Raw genomic sequence first — 12,314 nt, forward strand, 5'->3', positions numbered from 1 at the left:
GTGAGTTACTCCATGTTTCAGCAGATGTGAAAGAAACAAATGAGTATGTTCATTTGTCTTTTTTTTTTTTATATAGATTTATGAACACAAAGTACTGTTAGAGTACTGTTAAAAGTCTTGGAAAGCCCAGACCTCATTAAATTAGAGAAAAAATATTCATAGCTATGTTTTATATAATTGAAAGAAAAATCTGTTGCCCCTCCTTGCTTTCGAGAAAAGACTGGGCAAAGCAAACATCATCCATCCTCCACACGTTTCCCTACATGATCGGAAGGCGAGGGGATGTAAGGAGGTGTTTTATTGGATGCAAGACTGTTTACTGACATATTACAGTTTTTTGTTATGAATGACCTCTGATTTAAGGCATGGACGAAGCTAACAAGACTGTTTTTTACAGTGCTGACATCCTGCTTCTTTCTGTGCTTCAGGAGGACATGAGGACTGCACTGGGCCGAGTCATTGAGCTTGAAAATGAGTCAATTTGGAGGGACACGAAGCAACCGGAAAAAGATGACAACTTTCTCAAGTCTGAGCTTCCTATGGACATCTGGACTGTAGGACACTGTTCTTTATTGATTAAATATCTTACAATGGCTTTGTGTGAGAAGTACAAAAAAAACATTACCTTAAACATTTTTCTTGTATATGCTGCCATAAGCCTGCTTTAGGCTAAAAAAATGCTACGACCAAATGTACTAAACATGATTTACATTTTTTTTTTTATGGGGAAATACCAGTCAACACCACTAAATTCACCTGCACTACTTTATTTAGCCTGAAATGATATTTTACATCAAGAAAAAGTTTACAGTTTAGTTTAAAGTTTACATAAAAACTGAACTAAGTTTTGACTGAGATGATTTCTGAGATATGGTTGAGGTTCTTTTTTTGCTTACCTTTGTGAGCATAATTTGTTGCTATGTTTTCTTGCCTTTATTCCGTTTCTTTATTTTTTATTCTTTTGTGGCTTTTAGCATTGCTTTTTGTCTGCCTGTCTCTTTAATTTAATTGAACTAATCTGCAGGCTGAAGTTAGTTAGAAGTCTAAATAACAGCATCGGCTGTAGTGTAGTATAGGGACGCAGCCAGGAGATGGCAGCAGGGAGCTTTGTGTTGTGTTTTTCTGTTTTTTCTCCACAGTTTTTAACTGTATTTGTTTCCATCAACAGAAAGTAAAAGGATACATTCTGCATTCTCTTAGACTTCATGCTGAACTGGAACAGAGAGTGATCTCTTCCTTGCTTGAGGAGTTGAAAAACTTCCCCAAGAGGTATGTTAACACAAAGGCATATGAACCAATACACTTTTATATAAATCTATTACTATCAACGCATGTTATGATCATCATTACATTTTATGTTTGGTGTGAATCATCAACAAACAAGATCACCCATTTTAGACGGCAATATTTTCACTGTTTATGAAGCAAAACAGAAAGCTGTGGATGACACAGATAGTCCGTTCCACTATAAAAGCTGAATATGTTCCTCCATGCAGCCTTGAAATAAACATCAAGATATATATTTTTTTGCTGGACGTGTCTGCCTGAGCTTGTTCAACAAAGAATTTTTTTTTTTTCGATATTCTACATATGACTCAGTATGGGCCTATTTGTGTACCACCCCATGAAATTCCCATCATTATTTCTCCTTCATAATTCCTCTGTTGCATATAGGTTTAATAAACCCATGGGTTTATTAAACCTTCACTGTCACTTCATTCCTTGGGTTTTGTTTAGGTTGTGTGTAAGCTAATAAGAACTTGCTAAACATTTTTCTGGTTTTAGCAAGTTCTCTTCATGGTGGTGGGCAGTGTTCGAACTATGCCGAGATTTTCGGGGGATCCCATTTTTTTCTCGGATCGCGTCTGCAATCATGACTCGTCAGGGGAAATCACATTTTGCCAATATTTTAGAGACCCCCCAACATTTCCCAAATCATGTTTTCGGGGGGTCTCGTGTCAGTTTCAGGGTGTCTCGGATCCCCCGAGTCCCCCCGTAGTTCGAACCCTGGTGGATGGTTCCTGTTTTGTTCAACAATTCGTTACATTATCTGCACCGTACACCTGCTTCAGAGACAGTTTCCCCTCAAGTTAGGAAAAGTTCAATTTCAAGTTCAAAACCTCTGATGTAGGAGCTGAAAAAGACCCTGTAAATGCAATTCTATAAACAACGATGGGCTGCGAGGAAAGAAAATGTAAAGAAAAGGAACTGCGTCTAATAGTTATAAGAACTATGAAAATATTAATGCAGTCCCACAGCTCGTAGGTCCCGGGACGGCCATTGTTTTAGTCTTACGACAGATCAGTCAATGAGGGGGAATGGCGATGTCCAAAATCTAATGTCAGTGGCAGACCCAAAAAGGAAGAGATAAAGGGATATGTTGTGCAAATAAAGGTTTAGAATAGATATCAATAAGAAGAAAAAACAAAACACAGGAAAACAAACCTGTCTGAACTTTATCTTGACCTTTCTGAAAAATCCCACAGTTGAGACATTTTTGTTGTTTTGTAATCTGAGTCAGAAATGACCATGTGAGCGTGTTCCCCTCTTTTGGTTTTTATCTGATGAAATTGCAGACAGATCTGTGTTTGGTCCAGGAAAACAAAGCATAAACACACACAGTGGTATGGCAACATGAGAAATGACAAAGTGGATCAAAACAATATAGTTGTTTCTTTAATTGAACTTCTCCTGTTGCATCTTCATTACCTGTAAAATATAGTTGAGGATTTATTAACAGCTGTTAACTTGCAACCTCTTTTTAAACACAAATGAGTTAATTTTGAATTAGGCCAAAAGTATACAAACATCTGAACGTATGATTGTATAAGAACATTCATTTACTCAAGCCGCTTTTTTTTTGTTGTTGGTTTTTTTCAGAGGATTTGACAGTGAAGTTCGTGCTGTGGTTCAGCCCAGTTTTCAAGAGTTTTATTTTTATTTGCATTTCTCAGCTGTGAGTTGAGTTTCAACTCAAAAACATTAAAGCAGCAGCTTAGTTCATAATTGCGTTCATGTTTTACCTCATATTCCGAGTTAAAGTAGACCAGATCAGTCATGTGGTTCTACCTTGTGATTTGCTTTATTTCCCTTTTTGCAATACTGTCTCTTTGTTCAAAATGATTATTTCTGATACTTTTTTAGATGGTCCTTTATTAGACGGGCAGGAAGCATGAATGGTTGCACCAGGGCTTCAGTTTCAGTTACACTTTGCTGAACGCAAAGAAAAAAAGACAAAATGATAGTTTTCATAGTTTACAGTTTGTTATATCATCAATTTATCTAATTAGTTAGCATAGTGTGTGGTAATTTAACACTATTATGCTGTATCTTTTTAAGAAAGCACTGTACAATATATTCTTCTGCTTATCATCATAGTTCCTATAAACCACCTTGTCACAATGGATTTGCATAATAATATGAAAAATAAATGTATTCTACGGAAATCATTGGCTTATTTGACATGTGCCTATAAGTAAAAGTAACATTTGCAGACATTTAGAAATTAAATATGTCATTTTAGAAAATATGTGGTCTCAGAGTATTACCCCTTGAAGAAGATGTGCTTGAAGTATCTTAAGGCGCTGCTTGATATGATGCAGAATTTATATTTGAATCAGAGCTGCAAGCTGTCCAGTCCATCAAGCAGTGAAACAATCGTAAAGCACTGTATTTCCACCCCCATGCTTCACAGCAGATTAGATTATTTTCCGAAAAGGCTTTTTATTTTGTTTGTTTTTTGTCTGCATCAAACATTGTAAATTGTACTGTAAATTTGGCTTAACAACCTGCACAGAGGACATTATTCAAGAAAATATAGCCCTGATCTGTCCCTTTAGGTTAATTGGTAAACTGTTCTTTGTAGACTGCTTTATTACGGTACATGCGGGTCCATTTGGACGCAATGCTTTGACACAGAGTTGGAGAGTTATGACCTGCAAACCAGTTGAGGACATTTTAAACCTCTTTGAAGTCTTCTTTATGCACCAAGCATGATGATAAACTCAACTCAAGCAACTCTTAAAAAGTTGAGCTTAAATGTAACCATCTTAAAGTGGGACATTTTGCATTGTTTTGGCAACTTTAATTCTGCCTGAGAAATGTGCCTCCTCTGACTGTCTCTTCTGTCTCCTGCAGGTTTGAAACAGAGTTCCAGAGTCACTGCAGCGCCCTCAAGCCGCAGCAGCTTTGGACAGAGTATCAGATAACATATATTAACAGCTTCACTGTTTTACAGTAAGTCACATGACTTCCCGAGACTACCCATGATGCACTGCAGAATGAACAAGCCCTGCCAAAACCACAAACTGGCAGCATGCCTCATGTCTCCCTCTCACCACCAGAGAATGTGTGTGGGGTGAACTGTTTGTTGCCAGTTGGAGAACAGAAAAAGTGTTTTTTTTAAATTGAGGGATTTATGGGATTAGAATTACTACCTCACAGTATGCATCCATTTATTCCACCGTTCCCAAGTTATCATCTTAGTGTTTCATATTGCATGTTAAGATGTCACAGTGATGTTGAGGTTTTGTATATAAAAATGCACTTGTGTGAAATAGCTTTGTGAGTTTAGTGAGGTTGTTGGGATTTTAAACACAAAGTGTGTGTTTGAACCAAATGTGAAAAGAATCAAGGTGTTCCTGGAATGTGGGATCCACAAAGATTCAGGTGTCGTCTTGTCCCTTAAAGTGATATATATGTTTAGTTTTTTTTTCAAAGTGGGGTCTTATGAAGCACTTATGAGTCGTCAGTGTCTTACCTGGAGTGCAGAGCTGCCAGTTTGCTAATTGAAGCTTTCCTGATGGGCAAGCTAAAGCTAAATGCTACTCAGGTGGGGCTCACCAGATGTGCGTATTTTTCGCTAAAACAACTCAAACCAAAAAATGAAAAAAAGAAAGAAAAAAACCCTTTAAATATAAATTTAAAGACAATTTGTCAAATGTTTTGTGCTCTGGCAGTCCCTACAGTTGCGGAAGGTATCCTAAAAAAACAAAAATCCCAAAATCAAAACTCTATGTGAACACTGCATATGTACAGCCATACACATGAACTTGCTGTTATATTTAAGAGGCCACAACTACACCATCAAAAGTTCACAAAAATGTCAAGTTACTGAAAAGTAGGTGAGGTGTGGGGCTGGAATCCAAATTCATGAACTGTAGTATCTCAGCCCCTAGGTGCTCTGGAGCAATTTAAGGCCTGGAAATGTGCATAATTAATTCATTAATACATTAATGTATTTCAAAGCAAGTCAGAGGCACTTAGTTTAAAGCCAGCAGGGTTTACAGCTTTACAGAGTACTTTGACTGGGGTTTAGTTTGGATATGTTACCCAGTAGGCATATATCAGGGTCAATTGGAAACACAATTACATGAGTTTTCGCTTTGATAAGTTTTTGGTCATTAATGGAAAAAAAATAAAAATCAAATGCAGAGAACAACTGGTTGAAGGCCCAGTGGCAAGTATGAGAAGCTGTAAGCTTTTGTGGGGATGATTTATCTCTATGGTATGTCCTTGCTGGGAGATTCCCTGTCACTGTGCCAACCGGATGTACATTTAGATTAAACTGGTTAGCTTCCAAGAGTGAACAGAGAACTTTTTACAAGCGTGGAGTTGTTCAGAAGACGACTTCTTGATGAAGTGAAGACAACTTTAAGTGCACCTCTTACATTTCAGTGAAAGAGCCCTCACACGTGATTTCAAGAAATCAGGGCTGCAAGAGAGAAACAGGGCTGCCTAATAAGTGGGACGAAAGAGAAACTACTGAGAGCATGCATGCCTCCTGCTAAACCTCCGAAATTCTCCTAGCTGCCGCTGTCAGTCTCAGTTAAAGCAGATGTGGTTTCAGCCTGTTTATACTGAGACATTTAGACATATACTTATCAGCGAGCGTTTCTGCTGCAGCTGTCTGTGGGTGTTTCTGCAGCGATTTGATGTGTGCTTTCTGTTTTACTAGCTTTGGCATTTAAAGCAACACGTGAATCTGGTTGAATCATGTTACTAACACCGACACTGTCTTAAAATGAATGTTTTACAAGGAAGAAAGAAATTTCTACACATATTTTTTAATTTAAAGGGATAGTTTGCCTGTTTTGACATGAAGCTGTATGACATCTCATATTAGCAATATCATTTATGAACATTGACTTACCCCCTGCTGCGTCCTGTGAGCCGAGTTCCAGCCGAGTTTTGGCGTTGACGAAGGTAGTCCGGCTAGTTGGCTGGGGTCCCGAAAATAAAGCGTCTTGCTTCTCAAAACAATATGCGTTCAAAAGAGTAATACATTTGCATCACAAAATCGTCCATCCAGAAAAAGTCAGACCTCACAATCGCTTGGCGCTATTTCTCTCTACCTTCGTATCACTGCGTGCTGTGTAAACCGTGCAGACCGAAGTGCAGACCGAGCAGTAAACACTGTAACAGGTGGCTGAACGCATTGATATGAAGGGAGGCAAAAATAGCGCCAAGCGATGCTCTTTTGAACGCATATTGTTTTGAGAAGCAAGACGCTTTATTTTAGGGACCCTAGCAAACTAGGGTCGTCAACGCCAAAACGAGGCTGGATGCAGCAGGGGGTAAGAAAATGTTCATAAATGATATTGCTAATATGGGATATCACACAGCTTCATGTCAAAAGAGGCGAACTATCCCTTTAAGGCTGTGCTAAGTAGTTTCAAGTGTTTGAATATTCAGTAGGTAAAGCATTGCACTTGCACTCACAGAACATCAGTTTACATCCGAATTCGATGATAAAAGTTTTTAAGTTTGCTGACTGATAGCCAATAACAAACAAACAAAGCTGTTTCCTGTTTCGGTTGTAAAAATATAAACTTGTTTTTTTTATGAATATTTGTGTCTTTTGCTTGCAGGTCTTATTGATTTTTTGCAATTAACATGCTTTGAAAAACTGAGTGGAAGAAAATTGAGTGGATTTCAGTATGAAACTGTGAAGAGTGTTCAGTTCTACTGTGTGGATCCCATGATATTGTGACTTTACAGTTTACATACACGTGCACTGATGCATACACACTGGAAGAAAACATACACGCATACATAGTTCTGTCTATGCTTCATTCTCTTAGTCCTTGGTTATCACTAACTAACACATCCATCCATTTTCTATACCCGCTTAATCCAATGTAAGGTCACGGGGGGCTGGAGCCTATCCCAGCTGTCATTGGGCGAGAGGCAGGGTACACCCTGGCCAGGTCTCCAGCCCGTCACAGGGCCACACAGAGACAAATGACCACACACTCACACTCACTCCTAGGGACAATTTAGAGACATCAATTAACCTAACATGCATGTTTTTGGATGGTGTGAGGAAGCCGGAGTAACCACACATCCACGGGGAGAACATGCAAACTCCACACAGAAAGGCCCCAGCTGGGAATTTAACTTTTGCTCTGAGGCGACGGTCTAACACAGTTACACCCCAAATACATTGGATATTGTTATCAACACAAAAATAGTCAACAATGATCCTCTTTCTACTTTTAGATGTGCTTTGAACTCAGTGCACTCAGCCTCCATGCAGCTTTAGACTGGCGTTAGACTGGCGTAAAACTGAAATGACCTGACTTCACATGAAATGAAACACTACACATTTATTTCATGTTGCTGAAAGATTGCATTTTTTATTTCCATTTTTTACTGTTAAAAAAAAGTTTAGGCCAGCTGCACAGCTGGAACTGAATGACAGCCTGATTGAATGATCACAGCTTGTAAACACATGTCGTACTTAACTTCCCATCTTTTAATTCTTGTTTGATGGATCTTTGAGTGCCATTCTGCAATATTTTATGCTTGCCAGTGAAATGTACCCTGTGCCACTGGTTGCAGCAAAAGTCTGAACCACTTGTGTTGCTGCCAGACTTGTGTCCATAATTCCCTTAGGCTTATTTGCATATTTTGACTGAATCCTTTGATTCCATGAAAGCCAGATTTGATGCACAGTTAAATGAGTTTGTTGGTTTTTGCACCTGGTTATTTGGGAATTGTTGCATAGACTGGTAGAATATTCTGTTGTTAAATTTTACATTCAAAGTGCAGCTCTAAGGGAGGACTGAGATCCCATCAGACCTTTCTTGTGTCATTCTGGGAATTTCCTGTCAGTTTTGTTTCGCAAAGGCTTAGTTAATCCATATTGCATTCAAGCACACACTTCCGTTTTAGCTCCATTGTTATCCAGCCATAGTCATGCGAATAGTTTCCATTTTAAAGATATCATTCATCATTTTTGTCAGGAGAAAGTAGTGCCAATGCAAACAGTTGAAGGTCTGCGATTGTCCAAATAAAACAGAACACTTCGGTTTACACATATTTCGAATGACTTTTTATTTACTATTGGTCCAGACATTTCATTGTTCAAGAAAGTTAGATAGAATGTGTTGTGATGGCAGGCAATTATGTAGATAATAGATAAGATACATAAGAAACATAGCCACTGTAGACTCCAGCTGTCATCAATCTGAAATGCTTTACTGAAGAATAACAAATGAAATGATAAGTAGAACCCATGACCCAATACTGAGGGCATTTGTGACACTGTTATGCTAGAATGATGCATGATGATTCCTATTTTCAAAACATTTAACGTAGCAGTTGTTAACTGAGATGCTTCACAAACTGATGTTTTCTTGCTTTAACTCGATCCTTTTTTCTTCCTCCTGCAGGCAGCACATGGAGGGATACCAAGGCAGCTGTCCAGATGAGGTGGAAGGGTTCAGAAAAGAAGTGAAGTGGCTGATTGAGAGACTACTGCAAGGCCTGGAGAAGCAGTTCATAGAGGATGTCGAGGTTTGGAAATTCAGTGTGTGAAATACTATTGCAGTTTTATTAGGTGAAAACCCAGTTCTGGTTTTCATCGGTTCATTTCCTCACAGAGCTCAACTATTTCCAATATAGTTTCTGAAAGAGGAATTGAAAAGGAGATCCTTGCCTCTTGAAGCTCTAGTCAAGAACACCATTTAAATTTCTTGAAACAAGGCAATAAAAAGAAGACAGATGTGTAATATATAACAGACAACTTAAAAAAGAGCCATAGTTACATTGAGAGTTTTGGCATTTTGTTATTAGCAGCCTGTCACAAAGACACATCATTTGTTCCTGTTTCTTTAGTTGCATCTACACCAACTAAATTCTGAAAATAACACTGACATTAGTCCTGTCATTCACATTGAATAATATTTGGCAACAAGGTGATTCCCAAAGAGCACGTAGCTGATAATGTGGCATATCTCAAGTGGAGGGCAAAAAAAGAAGTGGCAGGCCTAAAAAACTATCTACAGCAGATGAACAGTATCTAAAAGGTGAAGGTGAAGCCTCATCAGAAATGGGCTCCATGGAAGGGTGGCTGTCAAGAAGCCGTTCTTAAAGTGATACTCCAGAGTAGATTCAACCTGGGGTCATTTGAACCGTGATATCCAGCCAAGTAGCCCACCCACAGTTTTTTCGATATTGGCTGAACATCAGCTGAGTTACTGAGTTATCCGGAATATCTTCGTACAAGGGTTAATGGATCCTGGTCCGTATCTCCAAAATTACCACACTAAAATCACATGCCATGACACCAAACTTCTACAGTAGTACAAATATGGTCTGTACTCACCAAACGATGCATTTGGAAGTTTGAAAATAGTCCAGGAGTTTATTATTATCAACACAAGCCTAATAGCTTTTCTGCTGCTAAAGCTGCGTCGACGTCACTTCAGAGAGCTGGGAGCTTCAAAGTAAGATGAGGGTTGATCTACTACTGTAGACAACAAAGCAAGGCTGCTCAATTTCTCCATTGATAAAATAATTTCACAACTCTACAACATAAAAATTCATAAAAAAAACATGTAGAATATAGCATATACTTTGTTGTCTACAGTAGTAGATCAACCCTCATCTTATTTTGAAGTTCCCTGAAGTGACGTCGGCGCAGCTTTAGCTGCAGAGAAGCTATCAGGCTTGTGTTGATAATAATAAACTCCTGGACTATTTTCAAACTTCCAAATGCATCGTTTGGTGAGTACAGACCATATTTGTACTACTGTAGAAGTTTGGTGTCATGGCATGTGATTTTAGTGTGGTAATTTTGGAGATATGGACCAGGATCCATTAACCCTTGTACGAAGCTATTCGGGATAACTCAGTAACTCAGCTGATGTTCAGCCAATATCGAAAAAACTGTGGGTGGGCTAGTTGGCTGGATATCACGGTTCAAATGACCCCAGGTTGAATCTACTCCGGAGTATCACTTTAAGGAAGGGAAACAGGGAGAAAAGGCTGAGCTGTGCCAAATGACTCAAGAAGTGGACTGAAAATCAGTGGCAACAGGTCTGATGGAGGGATGAATCCCCCCCAAAGCCCAGACATCAACATTATTGAAGCAGAGTGGGATCATCTTGACAGAGAATGGAACAAAAGGCAGCCGACATCCAAAAAAGAGCCTCACCAGCCATCAATAATCATGGCTTCTCTCTTATCTGAAACCCAGTCCTCTACTTGGATAGTGTTGTTTCCACTTTTATTCTGTGGAGCGAGAGACATTAAAGTCACGTCTCGCAGTCACAGTTTACAGGAAAAACTGTTTAACAACACTGCCCGACTCTTTTTTTTTCTCTCCCAGTGATCAAATCTAAGGTCAAAGTTCATTACAGCAACATGGCAAATTCATTCTAATGAAGACGATGTAATGTGGTGTATGAATAATCACACAAGTTTACTTCAGGTGACAGTGGTTACATCAACTGCTTCTACTGAAATGTGTTACCTGTGATGTGTTTCTGAACGTTATTTACATTATTTCACCCTTTGAATTACACAGAGAGAAAACAAAAGGATTTAAGAGGTTAATATCCAACCGTAAAGCCGTCAAATATGTGCAGTGAAGTGTAAAACTAAAAAGTTGTCACTAGATGCTGTGTTTTTGACTTGCTCTGTTTGTTTTTTTTAGTCATACCTGAGGAGAATGATGACAAGGAAGTGGCTAACCAGTGATGATGACTTTAATTACCTTCACAGGCGGATAGAGTTGCTTTCCGAGCAAAGTGATCTCATGAGGCCTCCACATGTCCAGGTGAGGAAGTGGGGGTGAGGAAGTGGGGGTGAGGAAGTGGGAGTTCTGGAAAACAGTGACGGACAGGTTACCAGCATCAGCCAACGATCATTATATTTACAGAAAATGCCAACACCCTTTAATCATAACTGGTTATGTGCCAAAAGGTTTTACTGGCTTTCGACTCATACTGACTATATAAATCCCACAAAACTGGAAGCCTCAACAAATTTAACAGGAGATTTTTGGTTTGAGCGTTGTATTTCTTTGATTTAAATTGTCTTAATAAGCACAAAAAATGCCCAAAATCTGCTAAATTAACATTTAAATGATAAAGTTTTCATTTAGGTGTTGATTTGTCCAAAGATCCACAGCCACTACAACTATAACTCACTCCACTGAATTAGATTAATTAAACTCAATTCAATTCAATTTTTTTTGTATAGCACCAAATTACAACAAATGTCATCACAAGGTACTTCAGTGATAAAATCAGATTCAAGCCAATTGGAATTGTAATCCAATCCAATTCAATAAATTCCAAATTAGTCCAACTCATACACACAAAGACAATTAAAAAAACAGTAGCCTAGCTAAGGAAACCAACAGATTGCACAGAAATGTGATCCAATCCCGTCCTGAGCGTGCACGAGGTGACTGTGGAGAGAAAAGACTGTGATCAAATTATTTCTTCTGCATGTGGTTGCCTGGATATAAAGCCTGTCACTTCAACTCAAGGCTGAAGGTCAAACTCACAATACTCTGTCTATACTCAATACTCTTGTCCACCATGGTGTCTATTCCTCAGAGTTATACCTGCAGGATGTGGAGCATCATACTGTAAGTAAAAGACGGACTTCGTGATATCACCCACTGGTTTGTGGTTTGTTTGTTTCTTTATTTGTTTTGTTTTTCCACAAAATAAACACCAGCCCACTTTTCTGAATGAGTGAAAATAGCTAACGACATCATGACGAATATTTATTGACTAATCCAAAGTAAGAGAAGTTAACCCTTTTTAAATCCGTTAATTAATTAGCATTAACGTACTCCAGTGCCTCCAGTGCTTTATTCTCATTGTTCTCATACTGTCACAATCACCCTTTTGCTTAGTTTATGTGGATTTGGAGTTGCTGTTCTAAGGTAATAATGACATTTACTTAGCTACTGACGTAATCTTTATGATGCCTCTGAAATGGAGATATTTTCCATATTAACATAATCCAGCTCTTGGAGGTGAATGATAACAGATCCGATTTAACTTGAAAGT

At 38.6% G+C, this 12,314-nt stretch overlaps 1 protein-coding gene across 4 annotated transcripts in view; it reads left to right on the forward strand.

Annotated features, from left to right (window-relative positions):
* Nucleotides 1-12,314, forward strand: part of exoc3l4 (exocyst complex component 3-like 4) — a 32,896-nt gene that overhangs the window by 12,019 nt on the left and 8,563 nt on the right. For 3 of the 4 annotated variants that reach the window (XM_075448750.1, XM_075448749.1, XM_075448748.1), the window contains 5 exons: nucleotides 429-554; nucleotides 1,169-1,269; nucleotides 4,138-4,236; nucleotides 8,676-8,799; nucleotides 10,943-11,065. In XM_075448750.1, coding sequence (XP_075304865.1) covers nucleotides 429-554; nucleotides 1,169-1,269; nucleotides 4,138-4,236; nucleotides 8,676-8,799; nucleotides 10,943-11,065 — 573 coding nt within the window. Of the gene's footprint in view, nucleotides 1-428; nucleotides 555-1,168; nucleotides 1,270-4,137; nucleotides 4,237-8,675; nucleotides 8,800-10,942; nucleotides 11,066-11,852; nucleotides 11,885-12,314 lie in introns of all 4 variants that reach the window. The other variant, XM_075448751.1, reaches the window with a different exon arrangement.

This window comes from Odontesthes bonariensis, chromosome 17, assembly GCF_027942865.1.
Source record: "Odontesthes bonariensis isolate fOdoBon6 chromosome 17, fOdoBon6.hap1, whole genome shotgun sequence".
NCBI classification, from domain to species: domain Eukaryota; kingdom Metazoa; phylum Chordata; class Actinopteri; order Atheriniformes; family Atherinopsidae; genus Odontesthes; species Odontesthes bonariensis.